General features: G+C 43.7%; 7 protein-coding genes across 17 annotated transcripts; 5 read left to right on the top strand and 2 right to left on the bottom strand.

Annotated features, from left to right (window-relative positions):
- Positions 1 to 3: 3 nt before the first annotated feature.
- Positions 4 to 20,167, bottom strand: LOC6557604 (membrane-bound alkaline phosphatase). The gene is made up of 4 exons (XM_001984053.3): positions 20,090 to 20,167; positions 1,930 to 2,098; positions 446 to 1,581; positions 4 to 385 (listed from the first exon to the last, which is right to left on the bottom strand). The coding sequence occupies exons 1-4, from the start codon at positions 20,132 to 20,134 to the stop codon at positions 44 to 46; spliced, it is 1,692 nt and encodes a 563-aa protein (XP_001984089.2). The 5' UTR covers positions 20,135 to 20,167; the 3' UTR covers positions 4 to 43.
- Positions 2,356 to 4,072, top strand: LOC6557617 (membrane-bound alkaline phosphatase). Its single transcript, XM_001984052.2, has one exon. It carries the CDS (start codon positions 2,410 to 2,412, stop codon positions 3,985 to 3,987), a length of 1,578 nt encoding a protein of 525 aa, XP_001984088.1. The 5' UTR covers positions 2,356 to 2,409; the 3' UTR covers positions 3,988 to 4,072.
- LOC6557620 (collagen alpha-1(XVIII) chain) lies at positions 5,547 to 7,043 on the bottom strand. Its single transcript, XM_001984051.2, has 2 exons — positions 6,592 to 7,043; positions 5,547 to 6,529 (listed from the first exon to the last, which is right to left on the bottom strand). Exons 1-2 carry the CDS (start codon positions 6,626 to 6,628, stop codon positions 5,604 to 5,606), a joined length of 963 nt encoding a protein of 320 aa, XP_001984087.1. The 5' UTR covers positions 6,629 to 7,043; the 3' UTR covers positions 5,547 to 5,603.
- LOC6557629 (probable 28S ribosomal protein S6, mitochondrial) lies at positions 8,645 to 9,274 on the top strand. Its single transcript, XM_001984050.2, has 2 exons — positions 8,645 to 8,739; positions 8,817 to 9,274. Exons 1-2 carry the CDS (start codon positions 8,695 to 8,697, stop codon positions 9,213 to 9,215), a joined length of 444 nt encoding a protein of 147 aa, XP_001984086.1. The 5' UTR covers positions 8,645 to 8,694; the 3' UTR covers positions 9,216 to 9,274.
- Positions 9,448 to 10,655, top strand: LOC6557634 (alpha-tocopherol transfer protein-like). Its single transcript, XM_001984049.2, has 2 exons — positions 9,448 to 9,810; positions 9,872 to 10,655. The coding sequence occupies exons 1-2, from the start codon at positions 9,506 to 9,508 to the stop codon at positions 10,491 to 10,493; spliced, it is 927 nt and encodes a 308-aa protein (XP_001984085.1). The 5' UTR covers positions 9,448 to 9,505; the 3' UTR covers positions 10,494 to 10,655.
- Positions 10,803 to 12,966, top strand: LOC6557645 (protein phosphatase PTC7 homolog). The gene has a single exon (XM_001984048.2). The coding sequence runs from the start codon at positions 11,265 to 11,267 to the stop codon at positions 12,198 to 12,200; it is 936 nt and encodes a 311-aa protein (XP_001984084.1). The 5' UTR covers positions 10,803 to 11,264; the 3' UTR covers positions 12,201 to 12,966.
- On the top strand, positions 13,325 to 24,222 carry LOC6557656 (GATOR complex protein Iml1). 11 transcript variants are annotated; one of them, XM_032740935.2, is made up of 20 exons: positions 13,335 to 13,526; positions 13,589 to 13,902; positions 13,971 to 15,043; positions 15,111 to 15,712; positions 15,834 to 15,968; positions 18,310 to 18,417; positions 19,525 to 19,984; positions 20,131 to 20,305; positions 20,375 to 20,572; positions 20,822 to 20,893; positions 21,614 to 21,678; positions 22,230 to 22,352; positions 22,427 to 22,633; positions 22,688 to 22,785; positions 22,845 to 23,012; positions 23,074 to 23,234; positions 23,293 to 23,458; positions 23,528 to 23,640; positions 23,704 to 23,759; positions 23,818 to 24,222. In XM_032740935.2, exons 1-20 carry the CDS (start codon positions 13,475 to 13,477, stop codon positions 24,161 to 24,163), a joined length of 4,692 nt encoding a protein of 1,563 aa, XP_032596826.1. In that variant the 5' UTR covers positions 13,335 to 13,474; the 3' UTR covers positions 24,164 to 24,222. The 11 variants fall into 11 exon arrangements, with proteins under 11 accessions (XP_032596864.1, XP_032596826.1, XP_032596853.1 ...); XM_032740943.2 differs by lacking the exon at positions 21,614 to 21,678 and adding an exon at positions 21,179 to 21,234 and having other exon boundaries at positions 13,336 to 13,526; positions 23,701 to 23,759; XM_032740946.2 differs by lacking the exon at positions 21,614 to 21,678 and adding an exon at positions 21,179 to 21,234 and having other exon boundaries at positions 13,336 to 13,526.
- The last annotated feature ends 39 nt before the right edge of the window (positions 24,223 to 24,261 follow it).

Raw genomic sequence — 24,261 nt, forward strand, 5'->3', positions numbered from 1 at the left:
CTATTCTATGAGCAGATTAATCACAATGATCACTTTATTCAAACTAAGACTTTCTCAGTTCGTTCTTGGCAAAGGGACCAATATTGGCGGCATAGGCCATCAGAGCGGGAATCGTCGTCTGTTCATAGTTGCCGGAGAAGAAGTGCTCGTGCGGACCGGATGCAAAGACGCCCACATCTTCGCCGCCATGGGCCTCCGACGCAAGTGGTACTGTGGCCTGGAATTGAAAGTTTGGATCTGTGGTATCCACATTCGTCAGATCCATGCGGCCACCATCGTCATAGGTATTCACAAAGCCCGGGCCATTAGCATAGGAGAGTATGGTGAAGGGCACCTCATCGGTGGCCAAATTCGGAGCCAGTGAGAGGATATCTTGGCGACGATACTGCACAGAAAAGAATAGCGATTGAGTATAAAATTAAAGCTGCATTAATAGGCAACTTACCGGATATCCGTTGATGGTCATTGTATGGGAATGATCCGAGGTGACAACGATGAGCGTGTCCTCTTCCGAGGTCATACTGCGGGCCAGCTCAATGGAGCGAGCAAACTCCTCGGTTTCCTCAAGTGCCTTGCGTGCTTTTGTCGCGTGATGTGCCCCGTCAATTCCACTGCTCTCCACGAACAGGAAGTAGCCATTCTCACTGCGACTCAGCACATCGATGGCCGCCTCTGTCATCTCGGAGAGTGAGGGTTCATCATGTTCCCGCTCAGCATGGTAGCTACAATGGCTGGCATCGAATAGACCCAACAGATAATCCGTCTTGCTGAGATCCACATTGTAGAGACCACTGCGTGACCAGACATAGTGTGCATCAGCGCCCTGCTGCTGCTTATCCTCCTGCCAGTCCTTGATCAAATCGCGCCCATCCGTGCGCTTGCCCGCATATCCCTCCTCATCGGCCATGCTCTTGTCACGGAAATTGGCACGTCCGCCACCCAGCACCACACGCAAATTCTTGCCGACTGGCGACTCCACCAGCTGTCGCGCAATGTCGATGTTTAGTTCGGCACTGCAGCCATCCTTGGTTACCTTGCCATCATGCTCCCATTTACGATCGGCGACATGGGCGTAAACGCCAGCGGGTGAGGCGTGCGTCACCCGAGCCGTTGTCACCAGACCCGTCCATTTGCGCGCCTCCTGCGCCCACTGGGCAATGCTCTCCGTGTGTGTGCTGCTGTCAGTTGCCGCGTGGCAATCGCCACGTTGCACTTTCGCATTGACGCCAATAGTGCCATAGTTGCCCTTGACACCACTTAAATACGCCGTCGCCGTGCTGGCCGAGTCTGGAGTGCGCTCATCCACCGCATAGGTCTTGGACAGACCCACATAGGGGAACTTCTCGAAGAAGACCTGTTTATTGCTATCACCCATGAAGGCACGGGTCGCGGCAATCGTGTGCACGGACATACCATCGCCCAAGAAGAGTATCACATTCTTGGCACGATTCTCATTCAATTTTTTGTGGTGCTCCAGCTTATCGGTCAGTATGGATTGGGCCTTATCATGCCAGAAACGTGTGTCCAACTCCTCGGCCATTTCGACAAATTCACGTGAGATTTGCAAACGTGGATGTTGTGCTGTTTTTGGTTATCATAAATCAAATTGCTAATCAAATTTCAATTCATAAGACGTAAGTAATATTTTGTCTGATAATGATTAATCGTCTCTCACAGATAGTAATCAAAATTGCTTCGTAATGTTTAAAACTCAAATTTTCTACAATTAATCGATTTGTAGATACACTAAATAGATTATTGATCAAATATATTGAATATTGTTAATAGATTAACGTGATGGCGAGTGTAACAATCTTTTTGCGATAAGATTTCTATATTATATGTAAGTGTAATTAAATGTATAAATCAAAGAAAAAATAGAAATGCCACTAAAAAGATTACCATCAAGAACTTCTTGACATTACTCACCATTATCCTGCTCATCGGTTGGTTCAGCCCAGACTGGACAGGTGACCAGTCCGAGAATTGCCAGCAGCAAGCAAGTACTCTTAAATCTACTATTTGCCATTTGGTAAAATTTGTTCGGAACTTTCGATTTAATTTCGATCCGTCCGACGGCTAACGTTAGACTGTTGAGCTATCGAGAAGCAGGCAAGGTTATATAGCCAACAAAATGGGCCTTTGTTATTGTAATCCCGCTACTCAAGTCGTATATTATTTGGTATTGTGTGATATTTGAATGTGTCAATCGATCGACAGCTCAAGTGCTGTTTTGACACATGCACCTTCCCCAGAAGTGCCCATAAATACTACATCACGCGAAAATGAGCTATCATCACTTGAAATTAATTGCAGCCGCTAAAAGCGCTTCTATAAAGTAGCACCGTTCAGCGTCTGCCCAGTTCAGTGATTGCTCAACTCCCGAGCTGAGAACCAGTTAAGAAAACAATGCTAACTAAACGATTTCTGAGCGGTCTTTTGCCGTTGCTACTCTTGGCCGACTGTGTGCTGGGCGTAGCAGTGCCGGGCAAGGTGCCCGAGGATGATGACGAAGAGTTCATGCATCCGTTTCTGCCATCAAGTGCACGTATGAGCGCGAAACACATTAACGGCGAGGACACACAGGATTATTGGCTGTCGGCCAGCAAGGAGCATATTCAGGAGAAGCTGAACTATGTGCGGAATACAAAGCGTGCAAAGAATATTATACTGTTCCTGGGTGATGGCATGGGACTGGCAACGTTGGCTGCAGCTAGAAACTATATTGGCGGCGAGGAGAAGAAGCTATCATTTGAGGAATTCCCCTACACGGGCCTATCCAAGACCTATTGCGTGGATAAGATTGTGCCAGACTCGGCGTCAACATCCACATCGTATCTGTGCGGCGTCAAGGCCAACTACGGCACCATTGGTGTCAATGCTCACATCAAACGCGGCGATTGCCTGGCCATGGCCAACGAAGCGAATCACGTCTTCTCTTTGGGCAAATGGGCAATGGATGCGGGCAAGGCAGCTGGACTCGTGACCACTACACGTGTCACACACGCCTCTCCTTCGGGCGTCTATGCCCACACTGCCGATCGTGAATGGGAGAATAATGCATTACTAGAAGAGGCTTGTGGTGAGCTGGCCACCGGATTGGACGATATTGCAGTGCAACTCATCCATGGCGAGGTGGGCAGCAAACTGAAGGTCGTGCTTGGCGGCGGAAAGCGTAACTTCTTTGATCCCGAGCACTATGACAAGGGCCGTCGCACAGATGGCCGCAATCTGGTCGAGGAATTCGAGGCTCTGTCCAAGGGCAACACCTACGTAAAGAATCGCAAGAAGTTGCTCAAGGTTGATCCCAAAGAAACGGATCGTCTTTTGGGTCTGTTCAGCAAGAGCCACATGCACTACCATCTGGAGCAGCTAGCCGATGAGGACAACAATGAGCCCACGCTGGAGGAGATGACGGAGAAGGCCATCGAGATGCTGGAGAACGAGGAGAACGGTTACTTCCTGTTTGTGGAAGGTGGCAAAATTGATATTAGCCATCACGATACAATGGCGCGCATTGCGCTGGATGAGACCGCCGAGTTGTCGAAGGCTGTGAGGCGTGCGCGCGAGATGACCAGCGAGGAGGATACACTGATTGTGGTTACGTCGGATCACTCGCACGCCTTCAGCCTGGGTGGCTATCAGCCGCGAGGCAGTGATATCTTTGGCGCAGCCGAAACCCCGGGCACCGATGGCAAATCCTATTTGCCATTGAGCTATGCGAATGGCAAGAGTTTCGACATCTACTACGATAAGGAGGCACACGAGCGTGTCGACCCCAACTCCCTATTGACTGGCAACGATTTTGAACAGCTATTCCCCGCTACTGCTCCCCTGGAGTCCGAGACGCACGGTGGCGAGGACGTTGCAGTATTTGCATCGGGTCCTTGGGCGCATCTCTTCACTGGTGTCTACGAGCAGAACTCCATTCCCCACACGATGGCCTTTGCCGCCTGCGTTGGCGATGGAAAAACAGCCTGTGATTGATTGGCAGCTTGAATAAATTCTAACTTTAATTAAAAGTCGAACGCGATATCATTAAAAACATAGTCTAAAGATTACTGTTGATGAATGTCAGTTGGTATAATTTGTCGTGACATTTGATTATACTATTTTTGGGATTTTAACGTAGATGGTATTCACAATCTAAAAATAAAACATACATTTCCATACACTTGAAAAATGTATTTACCCTTTGCGTATGTTTATAATCAGCAGATAATCCGTTTTTGACGGAAACTTGAATCCCATTACTGAGTTTACTATTTTTGTACAATGACAGCTTTATTTGTAATGGATCCTTCGTGAACCTATAAATTGGTTAATAAATTATTAGTTGTTCTTATCTTGAAATTCAATGATTTTGTGTTCTTGTTACAGGCAAACTATACTATGAAATTGTCATGATTGTATATTATTAGACTGAATATTGCTACGACTTTGGATTATGATTCGGACAACTAACTTTCTAAATCTAATCTTTTGTCATATAACACACGCGTTGAATTATAAGTAATTGATTTAGTGAGTGACTTTTAGTATATGGTCTTATATAAATTGAACAGTTGGTACAGTTTTAGCTTATGCATCTTATTTATACTTGGATAAACTTTGAGGATATGAGAAGAATCTCAACTAAGAATCATGCATTCAATTTTAAATGTAGTATGAATTTAGAGGTCGAAAAAAGACATTAAATTATTACTACTATCAGATAAATGTTAATCAATAATAAGCAACAGCGGATCCAACGATACCTGTGCCTATTCCTAGTCCTATTCCAGTTCCAATTGCTGATAGGACTCATGGCGGTGGGCACAGGTGGAGAAAAACGTTTCTTATGTATTATCAGTAAGTCTGAATCTTGACGTGGGCTTATGTTGACCGATATCAAATCTGTCTAGAAATTTGGTTCTATTGTATTCTAAATCTAAATTGTACATGAGCATTGATATTGTTGTGAACGTGATACTCACGTGAAAATTGAACGCTCTGCCGATTTGGTGGTTTTAATTTATTACCAATAAAATATTGGTAATATATTGGAACCACAAAATCGGCAGAGACTGCCTCTTGCTCTAAACAGTGCTCCAAACACGTTCAAATGTGACGAAATGTGACGACCATGGAAATACCCAAATATGTTTATTTCTGCAACTTTGTAAATAATAATAATATTTACTATTAAAAGGTAATCCGATTTTGACAAGACTGAGTTCAACTGATTCTGAATTATGACAGCTTTTATAGTGGCGGTTAATTAAATTAAAAATTAAATGAATTAATTTAAGTCTTTCGTGAACTTTTGTGAACCTACAAGTCGGTTAAGAAATTATTCTGTGCTTTCTTTTTTTGATTATAGTTAAACAGTACTATTAAGTTCTCATGATTGAATATTACACTGAATATTGCTTTCTAAATCTTATCTTTAGTCATATAACAACAAGAAGCAATACTAAAGAGCCCCTGGGTTTTTAAAATCGGAGCAGTATTGCCAAAGTTACAGTTCCTGCAGGTATTTTAAGTTCAAAGAATGCCCTTTACTATCCTCTGTCAAGAACTTTTATTGAAATTATGAGTACGTGTTTTATTAAAGCGAGTGTCTATACAATAACTGCATATGGTGGATGGCTGGCGCGTGGAGCGTGCATTAGAGAGGAATACTTATCCCTAAGATCGATCAGCGCTTGTTGAAAGCTGTCCATGCTGTTTTCTAGCTGTTTGGCGGTGCCCGGCTCTGGGGAGGCAGCCTTTGTTGCTGGCGGCTCGCCCAGCAGGAGGACACGACGCCAATCGTTTGCTTCAGAGTTGCCATTTTCCTTGCGTATCGTCTCTGCTGCAAACATCTCATCCAGGCCATCGGGCGACTGATCATCGGTAGCGGACTCTGTGGGTGGTGTTATGCCTGTTTCTGAGGAGGCAGCTGTTGGCACGGCAGACTGTTGGGCGATGATTTCTTGGAAATTACTCGGTAGAATCTCAGCGAGCTCATTTTTGGGACTTTCAAGGCGGATCAATTGGCCATCGGGTGTGATGCGGAAGAACATGGCGCGATTATTGGGGGTCGGTGGGATAATAACAATATTGCCAATAGCAGTACCCTGGCCAATGGCATTAGCTCCTGGTCCGGTTCCTAATCCTGGTCCGACTATTGGTCCTGGTCCGATTATTGGTCCTGGTCCGATTATTGGTCCTGGTCCGACTATTGGGCCGAAACCTGGTCGTAATCCAAAGAAATTAAACGGGCAAGGGAAACAGTATCCTGGCGGTCCCGGTGGTCCCGGTGGTCCCGGTAGCCCTGATGCTCCTGGGAAGCCTCTTGGACCTAACATAGGTCCCTGAAATGGGGGCACTGGAAACGGTGGCCAAAGTCCACCGCCACCAATAACACCTCCACCAATTAGGCCACCACCACTTGAAAGACCAGGCAGTCCTTGTGATCCTTGCGGTCCTGGTGGTCCTGGTGGTCCTCTTGGCCCTGGCTCACAATTACAGTTCAATAATGTTGCACTGGCCGTGCAATAAATGCCTTAAAACGAAAACAAATCCTTCAGTTAAAGGATTCTTAGTCAATACTTCGCATAAACTTACCAAGCAGCAGTGCCGCGAGAACGGAATGAGCCTCCATGATGTCTTCTTGTGGTTTAGTCCAACAACAACTATAGACTGACCTGAGCTAAGAGCGAGTCTTTGGTTTTTATATCGTGAGCGGTGGACATAAGAATTTTGAGTGCTTGTTTAAATGATATTCGATGCGAATTGAAATAGCCTACCCAAAAAAAATGTTCTTTCTAATGAGTCCGACTGAGAGACCGAAAAATGTTTTTCCAGGTGGGCAGCTTGCCCTATAACTGGTCTTGCATCAGATAATCGTCAGAAAATAATAGAATGAAGAATAAGAAAATCAGATGATGTGGGTAGTGCCATTGCCAGCTTCGCGACATTTATGATAGTTTATGTCGAAAAACATGTTCGGTTTTATGCCGGGACTCGATTCTAGAATTGGGTCGCTACATTTTTTATGCCATGTCACTCAATACAATCAGAACATCAAATTCTTTTCCAAGCCTAATGTTTATTACTTTCGAAAGACGAGACTTTGTTATTTAGAGCCTGCTGAGTTTAATGAGCCATTGAATAATAATGACATCGATGAGACACATATATTTTTTTTCCACCTTTCAAAGAATAATAAATAAAAAAAACAGTGATAAGCATAAACAAACATTTATATTTAAAGTAAGAGATTGGAACTGGAAAACTCAATAGTATTTGCATAAATTAACTAGTACTCATGTTCTGGCTAAGAACTGAATAAAATGTGCTCTTCCATTTGTGCCTTATCAATTAATAAAGTGCCGCATCCCAAACACGCATCCTCATCGGCTACAGTAAAGCTAATCTCAGATGTCTCGTCTTTTGAGTACATACTTTGTGAAAGAAAAAGTGATGTTCAATGTTCGAATAAGTTTTTGATAAAGCACTACTTTCGAAACTAATCTTTCAATTGCTTGGCTGCCTATTTTGTTTAATTGATAAGTCCACATTTCACTGACTGAATACATTTTTATATGTCAAATTGGCAATTGCTAAAATTATTCCATAACAAAGGTAAATATTCTGCTTTGATTAGAAATCTGAAGTGTTCTTAAAAATATAATATTATTAAGATAATATTATCGACTTTTAAATCGGAACCATTCTACAATGTAGATAAACTTGATTGTCGCAAACAATTTGAAATCACATTTGCAATAGCATAGTTCCTAGGCATTTATTATATTACAAGAAATCTGCTGCACACAAATACAGAAAGGGAGTTAACTAAAAGACTACATAATAAATACAATTGTAAATGGTTAGGGGAGTGGAGTTGGGAGCCAGCCAAGTATACTAGTGACAGGCAGCGAGGACAACAATGCAGATATTGATGAATCATCAAACAACACCTCCAACTTTGGGTGCTAGGAATCTTCAGGATAGGGAATGGGTTCAAAACGGAACACAGAGAAGAAGGAAGGATCCAAGACAAAAATCAGATAATGCATTTTATTTAAAGAATTTGTAATATCATATCATATCATATGTATAGTCCATAAGAAACTCATTTTGAGTCGTGAATGAGAAAACACTTGTCAGGAAAAGAAGTCCATATTGTTCCAGTGACATTAAAGTTACCAAGAACAACAAGAAAATCACGATCAGAAAGCTTTAAGGAAGCAGAAGGTATAGCAGATAAATGAGAAGACTACACCATTAATATTCAATTTAACTCCGAAGACAAATCTGCATCGATAGCAATAAGTACATCACCACCACGACTGGGGCTGCCCGTTTCAAAGCTTAAAATTCATGCTTATACATGCTGTGTACTTATGTTTAAGATCCTTTTGATTTAAATTTTCATTCTGTGTCTTGTATTTTTATATTCATTCTTTTTCTTTATCAAACAGCTACATTTTATAAATAAAAAATCATATTTGGCGCACTGCCGGAAAGCATGCATCAAATGTGTTTCACAGCTGTTGTGCTAATAAGGTTTTTTTTTTTGTATCTTTTGTTGGTCACACTGTTCACATTAACCAAAACAATTTTATTGCTTTTTGTACCATTTGTAATTTAATACTAATAATAATAATAATAACTTAATTGTGCAAAACGAGCCTTAATTTTTAGTTGCCACAAGTCGATAAAATGCCCTCCTATGAATTGGCTCTGGTATTGCGGCAACTGCCTCGGGTAAAGTATAAATAAAAAAACAAATGCAAATGCACAGTTATGTAAATTAAATATTAACAATGTGCGTTTTATTCCAGCCGGAATTGATCTCGGTGATAAAGCGAACAGCTGAAGCTATATTCGACAAAGGCGGCATTATACGCAAACTTGAGAATCTTGGAACACGCGCCTTGCCACACAAAGTGAGCGAACATGGAGTCGTCCATAGGGAGGCGACACATTTTACCATTACGTTTGATACGGCACCCACAAAGATATCGGATCTGAAAGAGGAATTCGGGCGTGACATCGATATCATACGCCGTTACATCTTCCGGGTGGAGGAGCCGGAGGAGCACAAGTGCACGTTGCATGAGGAAATGCTGCCACCGGCATACCGTAAGGATGTGCAGGAGATTATCGATATAGCGAAAAGGAAACAGAAGCCCAAATATAACTACAATTCAGGCCTAGATTATTATCCCTTCCAGAAATAGACTATAAGAAGAGCAACTAAATTATAGCACGCCAGTAAATTGAAAAGTGCCTGGATGAATTTGGTTTTTTTGTTTTTTTTACATTATGAACTGCTTAAGTTCGCTGATGAAATACATACTTTAGAAGGCCGGGTAAGTTGGGTATATGGCCGGCCATTAATGTTATCGCAAAATGATAAACTAATCAAATCAGCAATAACTTACAGCGCATATGAACGTACTTACTTATCAATAGTCGTCCAATAGTCAGTGATTGAGGTAGTGACGAGCGGTTCTCAGAACATTTAAATATGCCACCCCAAATACGACCACTCTCCGCGGAACTGCAAGCAAAGGCCAAGGAGTACCTCAACGAGGTTCCTGAGCGCATTGAAGCCGACCTGGAGACATTGAAGACATGGATTGACCAGCAACCGCATCTTAATTCTCGCAAAGATGATCAATTCTTGATCGCTTTTCTGCGCGGCTGCAAGTACAGTCTGGAGCGAACCAAATCCAAATTGGATAAATATTACACGTTGCGCACCAAATACCCGGAGCTATTTAACATTACGGATATTGACGACCCGAAGTTTCGAGAAATTCAACGATTGGGGTAAGCCGACCAAAAACTCGATACGAAGGTCACTTATTAATGTATTAAATGTCATAAACAGACCCATTATCTTCCTACCTAATCTGTATAATGGAGCTCGCGTGGGCATTTTTAGAATGGGCGTTACACCAGCTGATAAATATAAAATAACTGATGTTATGCGAGTGGGTCTAGCTATGCAGGAATTGTCAATTTTAGAGGATGATGATGCTCTTATAAGCGGAGTGGTTTTTATTATGGATATGAAGGGTGCGACTGCATCGCACTTGTTTCAAATGACGCCGGGTTTGGCGAAAAAGATGACTGTATTCAATGAGGAGGCGTTCCCCATACGACCCAAGGCTCAGCATTTTGTCAACGTAATCCCCGGATTTGAGACCGTCTTCAATATGATTAAGCCCATGATGTCAAAGAAACAACAGGGGCGACTCTTTATTCACAGCAATATTGATTCTCTGATGGAACAGCTTCCTTTGAAATATCTGCCCAAGGAGTATGGTGGTGAAAATGGCTCCATTGAGGAAAGTACTACGATCTGGGGTAAAAAGATCGAAGATCACAGAGATTACTACAAGGCTAACGCACAATATGGCACGGACGAGAAGCTACGCCCCGGAGTTCCTATTGATTTTGAGAGCATCTTCGGTATAGAAGGATCATTTAGGAAACTAAATGTAGACTAGAATTTGTCTATTGTTAGTATGTAAGAACGGGGAATTATTCAAAATTATGGTGGTCGGACATTTTGATTGGCATAAAATTAGGAACAATGAAAGGCTACTGTGTAATTTGAGACTTTCAAAAAATTTTGTCAAAATATATCGATTAAAAAAGATGCGATGGTATCGTCATTGTGAATTTATTGACAGTTCTGCCCCATGTGACTTTGACATATGGTATAACAGCGCAACGAGGGTTTGTTACACCTGTTAATAAAATAACTTAATTGCATACTTTTGGCAGTGAAATGAATTCAAATTCGAGACAATTTTCTCCAAAACTAGCCGTCAATTAGAGCAAGTTAATTGTTTAACTTCAGTTAAAATCTATTTACAACATAATTAATGTAATTTAGCATTTAAAATAGGTTGATTATTTAAAAATTAAGTGCGATCAATGTATAATGTTTGTTTGCTGTTATCAACAGCCATGTTAATGCTGCTGAATAACATCCCTGTTCTCGTGACGTATGTGAGCCAGACGACTAATGGAAAAAAGTGTATCACATAACTCTGTCGTAGTTGTATTTTCGTTAATAATTAGGACGTAAATTTGCTAAATTAGTGGCTCGCAACTGGTTAAAAGCGGTTGCGTATGCCAATTAAATCTGTCAGAGTTCACGAATAGATGTACACTGTGTAAAATCGATATACTAGCTGCATATATATGTGTGTGTGTGCATAACGACTAAACGACAATTACGAGGACGCGTTTCGAAAGAATATTATTTTGCGATGCATTCGCTTAATTGGACATCGCGTCTGATATCACGGGCGTTACGCAGTAGCTTCTCAACGCTGCTCGACTCGGCAACGGGTGCCACAACCAAAGGTGCTGCAAAGCCAAACTCTAATCGATCTCGACCCCGATTCGTTTCGGTGGTTTGTGGGTTTGCCAAGGACAATCTGCGACACAAATACAAGCCGGGCAAATACGGCGAAGACTCCTGGTTCAAAGCATCCACCGAGCAGGCGGATGTGATGGGCGTGGCCGATGGTGTCGGCGGCTGGCGGAGCTACGGCATCGATCCGGGCGAGTTCTCATCGTTTCTGATGCGCACATGCGAGCGCCTGGTGCGCTGCACCCACTTCAATCCGCAACGACCCGTCAACCTGCTTGCCTACAGCTACTGCGAGCTAATGGAGCAAAAGAAACCCATTCTGGGCAGCAGCACAGCCTGTGTGCTCATCCTGAATCGTGAGACGAGCACGGTGCACACAGCCAACATTGGCGACAGTGGTTTTATGGTGGTGCGTGCCGGTGAAATAGTCCACAAATCGGAGGAGCAACAGCACTACTTTAACACACCCTTCCAACTATCGCTGCCCCCGCCCGGCCATGGGCCAAATGTGCTCAGCGACAGTCCCGAATCTGCGGACACAATGAATTTTCCCGTCAAAGAGGGTGATGTCATACTGATCGCCACCGATGGCGTTTTCGATAATGTGCCCGAGGATCTGATGTTGCAGGTGCTGCGCGACGTTGAGGGCGAAAGGGATCCCGTCAAGCTACAAATGACAGCAAATACTCTGGCACTGATGGCACGCACTCTGTCCCTCAACAGCGAGTTCCTCTCCCCCTTTGCGATCAGTGCGCGTCGCAATAATATACAGGCGCGTGGCGGCAAACCGGACGACATCACCGTTGTCCTTGCCACTGTGGCGATGTGAGATGTCGTCGGAGTTGTAGTTGAGTTGAGTTAGTCCGTTAGTAGTTAGTCGTCGGTCCTTAAAAACAACGCTAGTTTGTAACTGTAATTAATTGTAGCCCGTACTCGTTTTAGTTATTTAGGAGTGTGTGTGGTAGTTTTGTCTATGTTTAAGCAGCAGAGCATGTTGGGAGATTTGAGAACACACACAACAAACGACACACTTCAATTGTTAATTACATCCTTCGCCCACTCATAAATACTTACAAATAAATCATATTTATCCACGTTCTACTAATCGACGCATCCTGGTGAGCGACCCAGAACAAAACAAAAAAGAACTATGCAAAGTCCAAAAACAGCGAATCAACTATTATTAAAGCGCGTGCAATGCCTTAAGCTACATAATATACATACATATATATAATTATTATATTATGTATAAATAGATGCGCTTACAAAACGAAAAAAAAAGAGAAAGACATTATCAGCCGAAAAGATCGTTGTCGTCAATGGCAACGGTTACGAGTTCTAATCAACAATTAAATGCGACACACTAAACACTAGCAGAAACATACAGACATTAAAACATAAATACATACATACTTTATACGCCCAACACACCCACGAGAAAAACAAAAATAATAATTGTTGTGGAAGTTGAAATGCAAAACGCTATGCAATTATTGAACTGAGGATTTTTCCAGGCAACTGTCTGACAAAACTGTTAGTCAAATGTATTCACTGATATTGCGATATAATAAAAAAATTATTCAATGAAATTATAATCAATATCGTTTTTATATTTATATTATATATTTTGTATTTATTTTAGAGTTTATAGATTGCCTGAAATTGTTCGTTTTTAAATGGGCAACATTATCGCTGTAATTAATAAGCGTGCAAAATGAGGGTACAAAGGTCACTAGGCCAATAAAATATCAAGTATCGATACTGGCTGCAGAATTTTTGGCCAACTGCTTGAAATAGAAATGTTATATAAATATAAATAGATATTTTATATCACAGAGAATCTATAGATAACACCAGTGATTATCGCCGCACGATGCGAGATTCTATATTGCGCAGTCCTTTTGCTTTGCCGATATCTTGAGTGCTGAGCACATCACTAACTCGTTTGCATCAGCTGTTGCGCGCCACGCGACGTTAGCCAACACTTAAATACCATCCCACAAGCAGTAAACGAAAGAAAAACAAAACCCAAGAAAACAACGGAATAGAAGAAGGACAAAGTTTTGTTCAATGTAAATGGAGCCGTAAAGCTAACAAAATAAAATGAAGACCTATAAATTAATCACGCACACAAGGGGCTGTAATAAGTCATATGGTGAGAAATGCACACAATGTTATCTAAGGAAAACGTTCTAGATTGCCTTTATATTTGCACAGATGCCGATTTAGTGTTAAATCCACAGGATCATCCGACAGCCAAGGTCGGCGATGTGGTGGAAATCTATGCACCCGACGATGAGAATGGCACCCATCTGCTGCTGCAGATAACCGAACTGAACGAACAGAACAAAACGGGCCGCAATGTAATCAGCATTGAGTCGTGCATCGCTGTCGCATTCAAGATGAAACCCTATACGCATGTCGTGATGCGAATTGTGAATCCGGCGGATGTTGCACTCGACTCCATAGAGATCACCTTCAAGGATCAGTATATGGGACGCTCGGAAATGTGGCGTCTCAAGACGTATCTGGTATGTAGTGGTGTCTCACGTATCTCTGGTAGAGTGCAATAACAATTAATTGAAATTTGATCAATCAGACAAATACCTGCGTGTATGTGAACAAGAAGATCGACTACAATGACATGCAGATACGGTGTCAGGTGTACGAGATGTGGTCGCAGGGTGAGCGTGTGGCCAGCGGCGTCATTACGGATGACACAAAGATTGTGTTCCGCAGCAGCACCTCGATGGTCTATCTATTCCTGCAAATGTCCTCGGAAATGTGGGATTTCGATATCCACGGCGATTTGTACTTTGAGAAAGCGGTCAATGGATTTCTCACCGAACTCTTTCAGAAGTGGAAGAAACTCGGCTGCAATCACGAGGTGACCATTGTCCTCTTCTCGCGCACCTTCTATGCGGCCAAGAACCTCGATGAGTTTCCCGCCCATATGCGCGACTGCCTGCAGCAGGATTACAAGGGACGCTACTACGAGGATTTCTATCGCGTCGCTATACAGAACGAACGCAACGATGACTGGTGCACTGTGCTCGCCCAGCTGCGGAAACTGTTCACCTCGTATCAGGCGACTGTGCTGCGCTATCATGAACGTCAGAATATGCGCATACCGCTGGCAACCAATTCGACGGCGACGCAGGGCAACTTCCTGGAGGTGCTCAACATATCGTTGAATACATTCGAGAAACATTATTTGGATCGCACATTCGATCGCACTGGTCAACTGTCCGTTGTGATTACGCCCGGTGTCGGAGTATTCTCAGTGGATAGAGAACTCACCAACATCACCAAGCAGCGCATCATCGACAACGGCGTCGGCAGCGATCTTGTGTGTGTGGGCGAGCAGCCTTTGCATGCTGTGCCGCTGCTGAAGTTCCACAACAAGGATACGACACTCACATCGGCCGATGACTACTCACTGCCGCATTGGATTAATCTGAGCTTCTACTCCACGAACAAGAAGATTGCATATTCTAATTTTATACCACGCATCAAGCTGCCGATTCTATCGTTTGACGATGACCCCGATGTGGAGGAGAGTGAGCGTAACTTTCTCAGCTGCAATCAGTCCGAGTATATACACAACTCCCTCTTCGACTATGATGCGTACGATGAGCAAATCTTTCAGCCACTGCCCGCCCAGAGCACCTGGTAACATTTCGATTTGTATACCATGCCAAATACTATTAATGCAATATTAACAAATTCGAATTCTTAGCTCCTTGCAGCGTGTGGTGAGGGCAAAGAAGACGTCGGTGCCCAGCTTTGAGACGTATGCGTATCGCAACAATGACTGGGAGAATCTGACGCCCACAAAAATACCCAGTTTGCGGCGTAAGATGTCTGATCCGGACATACATCACGGCACCTCGGGCATGCTGGCCACCCTCTCCGACGCGACCAATCTGTCTGAGTCGCTGGCATCAGAGAAGAATGCCAGACGAACAATTGTCAGCATTGCACCAATTGTGCGCCCGGGTCGGGCGCTCATCAATCCCTTTGATCCATCGCATGTGACCATTAAGCTAACTTCCAATCGACGCCGTTGGACGCACATCTTTCCCAAGGGCCCAACGGGTGTGCTCATCCAACAACATCATTACCAAGCTGTGCCAGCAAAAACAGTGCCGGCGATCAACTACTCTCGCCATCTGCAGCACTCGAATAGCACCAACAACAACACCAACAATAACAATGAGAACAACGAGTTCAACTCGTCGGCTGGCGATCAGTTTGATCAGATGTCAACTCACTCCATGATTAGCCTGACCAGATCTTTTACTTCACAAAACTTTGCCATAGGCGATGACAAATCTGATTGTAAGTATTAAGAGTTGAAACGGGAGAAGTGTCGGTTGTCCGTTGAATTGTCCGTTGTCCGTCAGGATTGCTAGAGTACGGTTTGAGCTATACTGATGCACCTGCCATTGTCTCATTTCAGTTTTCAAGAAGCGCCACAATTCGCTGCTAAATGCAACGCCGGCCGCCAATGTGCCCAATCTGACTGCCACACAGGCGAAGTCGTATCTGTGGGGTGCCACTGGGGAGCAGGAGTGGACGCCAGCGATTACAACGGGTATGTTTGCATAGCTCTTATTTAATCAATAATCGTTAGCGCGCGGGAATTATTTCGAGAGATTTTTATCATGGGGCGGGTAACGCAAAATCACGACTTAAAAACCCGTTGCAATCATTGCTTTCAAGCATTGACGGGGAAAATGTTGCAACTGCTGATGCTGCAGCTGCTGGCTGCGAATGCCACAACGGATGTGGCACAATTTGTTGATCGGATTGGACGTGTACATCGTCTGCAGTCCATCAGCATAACGTACAGCGCTGGAGCGATCAGTGAGGGCTTTCTGGATGCACTGAGCAGTGACAACAACTACTTTCAGCAGCTGCCCAAGATCATCGCAACTGATAGCTACACTGACGAGTTAAACCCTATGACCAATGGACAATCGCTGTTTGTGATCTTTGCCCGTGATTCTAGAGATCCCGTGATACAGGTGCATACGACGAAATTACAACGTTGTCGAGAGTGGAAGACTTTATTCATCCTCCAACGGAAGGAGAAGCGTGCAATGCTGAAGTCCTTCTTTGAGTACCTGTGGTTGCATGGATTTCGTTCGGCTCTCGTCATGGTTGCTCAGCAACAACTCTACCACATGGATCCCTATCCCAGGCTGCGTGTAATCGAACTGAGTCGCAGCCAAGACGAACTCACGCTGTTCCCGGTGCCCAATCGTCCAGATTTCCTTGGCTACAAGCTGCGTGTGCCCGTTCAAGTGGATGTGCCGTCCACGTTTTGGTATGCGAACGAGGGGCAGCTGCACCTGGATGGTGCCGGTGGCGCATTGATAACTGAACTGATGCGGCATTTGAATGTGTGCCTGGAGATCTATCCGCTGTATATCAACGAATCCAACAATATCAATATGCCAGCGTTGGTGCAAATGCTCGCTGAGAATCGAATCGAGTTGAGTCCACATCAGTTTACGACGCTACAGGTCTCCAGAAAAGTGGACTATTCGTATCCATATTCGGTGGTGCAGCGATGCTTTTTGATGCCACGGGATTATAAACTTCCAGCTGGTTTCTTCCTGTATACGGCATTCAAAAAGGACGTATGGCTCTATCTGGTCCTGCTAAGTTCACTTGTGATCCTCTTGCAACGTTGGGCAAGTCGTTCGGTGCGAATGCAGACCTGGTCCCTGCTGGGAGTGCCAGGCAATCATGCGTTCAGCTATGATGAAGTGCGTGTCTCTCAGCGTTTTCCGATATTTCCTTGCAACATGCTAATCTCCGCCTGCTTCGTCTTTAGCTTCTTTGTCATTGTCTCCCTGTATGTCAGCCGGGTCACATCGCTGTGGACGGTGAGACTAAACATAAAGCCATCGGGGACATTAACGGAACTATTTGAGCAGCCCTATTCCATTTTGGTGGTACCCAGTGATATTGATGCGATTGTCAGTTCCTTTGGACACGAGGAACAGTTTCGTCGAATGTCTACCTATACGAATGCCCAGCATTTCTATGATCAGCGTGTGAAATTGAGTCCGGGTTACATCTATCCCATCAGCACAATACGCTGGAAATTCATTCAGCTGCAGCAGCGCTATCTGCAGCACAAACTTTTCTGGTTATCGGGACTGTGCTACGGGACATTTCCCAATCAGTTCCAGTTGCGCATCGGATCACATTTCAAGCATCCGCTGCACGTCTTCGAGTTGCGCGTCAACGAGGCCGGTTTGCCACAGAAGTGGCACAATCGCTGGTATTCCCGTGCCAAGAGGGTTGGCTATGTTCGTGATTTTGCCAGTGTTGCGGACTTTCTGCAGATGGACCAGGAGAGCCCTTTAACATTCCATAGGGTCGCTTTTGTTTTCTATTTGTATCTGATTGGATTCCTCGTCAGTCTGGGCGCATTCATCGTGGAGATTGTCCGTTAATAACTACTATTAATGTAGCCTAATATTAACCGCATTCTACAATTATTATATATATTTTTTTTAGTATTTAAGGCATTCGGATTTGATATCTCAACTAATTCACATTTGTATTTTTGTATATCACGATTTTTAACACACATATTTTCCATTAAATGTTATCGACGAAAATTGATTCGAAATTTGATCTATATTAACGATATATATATTTATATATACATATATGTGTATATGTCTTAAATGGCCAATTCACAAAATCCCGCTACTCCACCAACACATCAATAAAACTGTGCGGCCAACAACGACTACAAACAACAACAACAACAAACCCCAATTGGATATGAAATGTAACCTCTAAAATCAAAATTCACAATAACAATCGAAACTTAATCGATCTCAACATCGTTCAATCATCAACAAAAAAAATCGATTTAAAAAATGGGAATGCTTTTATTGGGAATACGGCAGGCAAACACACAACTATGAAACCGATTGTCGAAAGTGACCATAATAATTTTGGAAGCTCACCGCTTGAGGCTACAACAGAGGCGGTCGGCAAAGGAAAGATCATCATAGGTTTGGCAAAAACAAAAAATAATCACAATTTTGTATAAAGCAATGCATCTACAACACACACATATATACATGCACAGACATACACACACATATCCCCTACACATACCCTGTAAAATGTAGTTATGTAATAACATTGTCTAGTAGAGTAGATGTTGCACAAATACTCATCTTGACTAAAGCACTTTGTAGTCGCTGTTTTTAAATCAATGTCTGTTATCGATTTTAATCGATACACTTTACTAATACAAATTTGCAAGGTAAGCAAGCAAGTATTGAGTATAAGCTGAGAGAAAAAAACAGAAATTCAAATTAAATTTTGGCACTTTTGTCTGTTTAAGCAAAATGAATGCTCGAAATGATTTTGGGAAATCTTACGTCTGTCTAATCTAGATGAAATCAAAGTATTTTCTCATCGCTTATATCTGCATTGTATATTTCACGCACATGTACTAAATCGACAAGTTTTTCATAGAGGACATTGTAGATTTCAAATATAATAGCACATCAAGCATCAACCCACCCGCCTCAATTCGCTTGCCCCGCTCCAGCCCACAACATTCCATGTAGTTAGACACACTATTGAATGTTTACCACCCATTATATATATATATATATGTATATTTAATCTATGCACAATTTATCCACATCGGATTGAGGTGGTTACGGTTTGTTGAATTCTCGCACGAGCATGTTGGCATGTGTAATTCCCTTTATTATTATTATTATTTGTAATACTCGCATGCTTTTTCAGCCACGCCCATTGCACGTCCATGCACCTGCTGCTAATTTAATGTTTGACCAAAAAATGCAAATCTAAAAGTTAAGCAAGTTTTCACGCTGTTTTCTCTGAATCTTGCGTACACGTGGAGAATCTGGTTTTAATTATTATGCATAGAGCTTAAGCGAATTGCAAATTGTGTTACTCAACTATATATATATATAATTATAAATACTATAAATACTTATTTTTAATACTCGTATCTCGTATCGGCGTTGGCTTTTTCTATTTGCGTACCTCTTGAACACCCATTTCCGCCCTCTTGTCCAAATGCACGCTGCGGCGTCTACTGCCTAGGTATGCATTTCTATTATTGTTGCCACTTTCAGGCGTTGACTGGAAATCGCTATCGATACCCGCTTGCCTGCCCATCACCACGGACTATTTTCCGGACAAGCGTTCACTTCACAACGACTACGTGATTTCCGCGTACACACTGCTTCCCGATGATGTGAATCAGGACTATGCCACCAGTCGTGCCGTCTACCGCAAGCCCCTCTCCACGGAGGAGGTCTGCAAGGAGATCGTCTCACAGCGGCTGGCCCAGGGCTTTCAGCTAATTGTTGTCGAGGAGAAGCCGACGACAGCCAGCTCCAGCAACGCTTGTTCGGCCAGTGGACCAGGAGTTGGCAGTGGTGCCACCACCACCAACAACCAATCCACATCTGCTGTGCTCCCCGTAAAGCCACCCTGCGAGTCGAACAAGGAGTTTCTGCTCTCCATTGGACGCATCTTTCACAAGATCTCGTTCAGCGGCTCTGTTATCACCGTAACGGGTTACAGGCCCAGGTGAGCTGATCTCTAATAGCAAACAGAAAGACAAGTTGTGGTCCTAGAAAATAGCAATCGATGCCAATATGACAAGAACTTATATTCTTACTGAATCATTATTACTTGTTCATGTTGCAACTTCTCTTTTCGTTGCAATTTAATAGGCATCCCTATCCGCCCATCAATGTGGATTATCGCTATCGCTTTCACGCGCCACAACACGAGACGTATGAGATATCTGGCGTTAACTTCACCACTGAAAAGCTGGAGAACTTCAGCTGGAATCACATGGATTTGTACATTTGCACGCGCGGCGACGTCGACTATCCGCTAATGGAGGTGAGTATTTTGAGCGTAATTCACCTCGTTCACCACTCATTAATGTCGTTATTTCTTGTGATTTTATAGAGCCTGAAGTATTGGCGCTTTCGCATGTATCTGTTGCCGCGCGATAGCATGGTTAATAAGATCGTTAGCTTTGGGTGCCAGCGCTGTGATATATTCACCGAAGCCGTGGTGGATAACACACGGGAGCAAATTGAGGATTTTGTACGACTGATCGAGACTGTCAGCAAATTGAAGCGACAAAATGGCCGCAAAGCTCGCGTAAGATGCCAGCGAATTTTTTAGTTCATTCTTTCGTTGTGTTTAGTTTGTTATTGTCTTATTTTGTTTTGATCGAGTTTAATCGTTATTGTTATCGTTATCGTTGAGCGATTTCTAGTTGCAATTCCAGTTGCTGCTGCAGTTCTCAAAGAGAGAGAGAAAGACAGTTAACAGAGGCTGTTGTCACTGACATACGTTATGTAATTGCAATTTGTAGTGCTTACCGCTTAACATAATGTACATTTACAGGATAGCCCCACCACCCACAGTCTAACCAAGCGACGACACAGTACGAGCAATTTGTCCAGGCCTCTTAACCAGGTTATTTATCTATCCACTTTACCGAATATCTAATTACATTCATTCAGCTGCGCACATTTTGTACCAATTTACCCCCCGGCCCCATTTATTTTGCAATATTTTTGTCTCGTTTGTTCGAACTACTCACACTACTTTCATAATAATGCGCTAGGCGCCAGGCTTAAGCTGAACATACTTCTAATGTTTCTCTCAATGTCTTCTGTCTCTGTCGCTGTCTCTGTCTGTTTCTCCACACGACAAATGAAACTGAAACGATAACTGCAACTGCAAATCGTCCGTCTGCAGGGAGAGCCATTTCGTGAGCGCGTCGGCAGCAATCGGCTGCCCGGAAAGAGACCCAGGTTTTTATATCGTATTCAAAATACTCACACACACACACACACACACACACACACACACGCCAACACGAACACACGTCGTACACACACACAAACACGCAATATGTAGCACATTTATTATGGGAATGTTCATTCATTGCGCCTGCGAGTTGAGTTTCTTTATTTTTTGTTCGCTGCTCTCCCCACCCTCCTCCTTTTAAAAATATATTGGTGACTGATGTTTTTGTAGCTATGATCTAAGCTGTATGTTGTTAGTTTGTTTGCACTTGACTTGTAGCGTATGAAAATCATAATTATATATTTATATTTATAATTTTATTGCGATTAATGCCTCGGCTCTGTTATATTTATTTGATTTAATTTGGTATTTGGCTTTCAGCAGCATGACACACCCACACCTAGAAACACTGAAAAGACTCATAATCTATTAAACTCACCACAGCAAAGGTTTGTGCCATCCAGCGAGCAGGCAACAAATTCAACCATACAATTGAGAGAGTATATCTGTCTCTCTCTCTCTCTCTCTCTCTCGCTATTTGGTTGTATTTGAGGCTTGCGTTGCGATTCTATTTTATTTGTACCCCATCCTGATCTCCCAAAACAAAACTCCCCACACTTCTACCATTGGTTTGCAAATTTTAAGAGTGAAAGCTGCGTTTGTGATTTTGCATACACTCCCCCTCCCCTCTACCCCCCCCCCACACACACTAGCTCACACATACTTAAATTTCCTAAATTTGAATTTAGTGAGCTGGAGTGCGAGAGAAAGAGAGAGCTGCACTAAGTTGTCTCACATTTTTCGGTATTTGTACTAACGCACACACACACACATGCTCAAACCCACCACACTTTACTAAATTGTAATCGCTGCACAAATGCTGGCACTTGCACACACACACACAGCCACATAACATACTCACCTCCTAATTTCCCTACACACAAATGGTTTGTCAGCGTTGCCAACTTTGCCAGTGCTAATCCAGCTTTTGTCTTCACAGCATCGATGTGCGACCCAAACTGGATGCCAGCCGCATTTCTCGCATCCTGCCCAGTCAGGATGCGGCAACAGCGGCGGCAGCAACTGCGACTGCAGTCGCTCCACGCGACGATCAGGATGATGGGTAAGTGCATCAGCCCGAGACAACTTCTGCTCTTCTGTTCACCAGTTAGCTTCTTCTTCTTTTTCTGTTGTAAGTTTCCCCATGGATATCAAGTTCAGTGCGAGTGCAACGCTGGCAGAGATGTTTGAGGCCATGAAGCATCCGGTGAATGGCGTGGGCTTCTTTACCCAAACTCAATCGCTACCCTCCTGCACCTTCATCTCTTACGATGCGCTGATATGGCTCCGTTCTCGTGTGACCAACGGCCGCCATCCTCTGGAGCTGTTGGAGGCAATGCGCAAGTGAGTTTATCTCTATAAGCTCCATCTCAACAAGACTAACTCCACTTCTTGCAGGGAGCGCATGATATGCCACGCCTCTGGCGATTGGAATCAGCCCGTTGTGCCGGGCTTTGTCTTCTACTATGTCGTCCAGCAGGACAAGAATGCCAAAGGTGAGCATATCTGCAGCCAATGAGCTTCTTAGCAATCAGAAATCCTTGCATCCTTTTAGATTATGCGCCGCCTTTGAACGAGTATAGCGCATTTGTCAATGAGTGGCTGGAGATTGAGCTCCAGGGTTGCGGCTTCCTGTGGCACGACGAGCCAGCGCCCACAAAGGTGCCCAATTTCTTGCGTGATACGCCCGCTCCACAATCCTGGACGGAGTACTGCATGAACAGTAAATAGCCTGTTGCCTGTAGCCTGATCCCTGATAGGAACTAATCCACTTTATATTGCAGAGCGCGTCTGTCGCAAGTCGCATTTGGAGATCGATGTGAACCAGAAGAGCGATCGCATGGAATGGGGTCATGTCAAGCATCACACGGTCATGCAGCCAGGATTCGCTTTCGAGCTGGTCGTCGAGTGGGTAACCTCATCGGGACCCATTGTTTCTGATCTGGTAATGAAATACTTCAGCTTGCCTAAGATTCCTCATATTAATTGTAATTCTTTGGAAGATTTCTGGTTGGATGCGCAAGGCGAATCAGTGTGGCTTTCAGCTAGTCTCTGTGCCCGCTGATCCCATGGCTGAGCCGTTTACAGAGAAATCAGATCCATTACGTGGTCCCATCTTCATTCCATTGTGCGTCACATTTTTACCGGATGGCGCCGCCCTCTTCGATGGTATGTGCACCATTTTGGGGTTTAATTGGAGCAGGGGCATCTTTGTAATCTCTTTATGTGCACTTACAGAGTTCCCCGAGAATAGCCGTTCCGATCGCATGCTCTTCCTGCAGGAGACCATTTTGGCCAGATTTGGTTTCATGCCTTGCGTGCTCGAGGAGAAGTTCACCCTAAACAAGGACGTAAGTCGCAGCTGCTCATCTGATATTGTCCCTTGGTAATTTTGTTCATCATTTTTCCAGCAGATGCCCAAAGAATACCAATATGTCCATTGCACTGGCAATATGTTTGCTCTAATACGGTAAGTTGACGGCAGAATCCTTCGGAATCCTGATTAAGCCATTTCATCTGTCATTTAGCTGTGCCAGCAAGAACTACCAGGTGGAGTCACCCAGTCGCCAGGAGGCGAATTTCACGCGTTGTGTTTATGGACACACGAACAATACGAATGTGCCCAAAAAGGTGGGCTTCTTGTGGGCCTGGAATCACATGATACCCAACAAGAAGTGGAAGGCGCTGACCATCAACAACTCGGCAGATGGCGAACTCTTCCAGCTGCGCATGCTGAAGGATTTCCGTGAGTTCTGCTCGAACAGTGATCAGCGTCTGGCCAAGTTTTGGACGGATTCGCAGGAGCTAAAGCGGAAATGCCTTAAATTTGAATACAACAACAATAACAACAGCGATGATGCAAAAATTGTATAGACTTCCAACTTAAGATATGAATTAATTTAAACTATTAAATATTGATATAGGAAAACTGATTTGGGGAATCTTATGCGTTTCAGTTTGAGAAGTGCAAC

This window comes from Drosophila grimshawi, unplaced genomic scaffold (assembly GCF_018153295.1).
Source record: "Drosophila grimshawi isolate 15287-2541.00 unplaced genomic scaffold, ASM1815329v1 contig_44, whole genome shotgun sequence".
NCBI classification, from domain to species: domain Eukaryota; kingdom Metazoa; phylum Arthropoda; class Insecta; order Diptera; family Drosophilidae; genus Drosophila; species Drosophila grimshawi.

What these genes read in the sequence shown, in the direction of transcription:
- LOC6557617 (XM_001984052.2), top strand. Translation starts at nt 2,410, where the DNA reads ATGCTAACTAAACGATTTCTGAGCGGTCTTTTGCCGTTGCTACTCTTG.
- LOC6557656 (XM_032740931.2), top strand. Translation starts at nt 13,475, where the DNA reads ATGAAGACCTATAAATTAATCACGCACACAAGGGGCTGTAATAAGTCA. An exon ending in CTGTTGGAGGCAATGCGCAA is followed by an intron (nt 22,634 to 22,687) that starts GTGAGTTTATCT and finishes CACTTCTTGCAG; the next exon opens with GGAGCGCATGATATGCCACG. An exon ending in TGGCGCCGCCCTCTTCGATG is followed by an intron (nt 23,459 to 23,527) that starts GTATGTGCACCA and finishes GTGCACTTACAG; the next exon opens with AGTTCCCCGAGAATAGCCGT.
- LOC6557645 (XM_001984048.2), top strand. Translation starts at nt 11,265, where the DNA reads ATGCATTCGCTTAATTGGACATCGCGTCTGATATCACGGGCGTTACGC.
- LOC6557634 (XM_001984049.2), top strand. Translation starts at nt 9,506, where the DNA reads ATGCCACCCCAAATACGACCACTCTCCGCGGAACTGCAAGCAAAGGCC. An exon ending in CGAGAAATTCAACGATTGGG is followed by an intron (nt 9,811 to 9,871) that starts GTAAGCCGACCA and finishes TGTCATAAACAG; the next exon opens with ACCCATTATCTTCCTACCTA.
- LOC6557629 (XM_001984050.2), top strand. Translation starts at nt 8,695, where the DNA reads ATGCCCTCCTATGAATTGGCTCTGGTATTGCGGCAACTGCCTCGG. An exon ending in TATTGCGGCAACTGCCTCGG is followed by an intron (nt 8,740 to 8,816) that starts GTAAAGTATAAA and finishes GTTTTATTCCAG; the next exon opens with CCGGAATTGATCTCGGTGAT.
- LOC6557620 (XM_001984051.2), bottom strand. Translation starts at nt 6,628, where the DNA reads ATGGAGGCTCATTCCGTTCTCGCGGCACTGCTGCTTG. An exon ending in TCTCGCGGCACTGCTGCTTG is followed by an intron (nt 6,530 to 6,591) that starts GTAAGTTTATGC and finishes TTTCGTTTTAAG; the next exon opens with GCATTTATTGCACGGCCAGT.
- LOC6557604 (XM_001984053.3), bottom strand. Translation starts at nt 20,134, where the DNA reads ATGCCTATTAAATTGCAACGAAAAGAGAAGTTGCAACATGAACAA. An exon ending in AGAAGTTGCAACATGAACAA is followed by an intron (nt 2,099 to 20,089) that starts GTAATAATGATT and finishes GCTTCTCGATAG; the next exon opens with CTCAACAGTCTAACGTTAGC. An exon ending in AACCGATGAGCAGGATAATG is followed by an intron (nt 1,582 to 1,929) that starts GTGAGTAATGTC and finishes AACCAAAAACAG; the next exon opens with CACAACATCCACGTTTGCAA.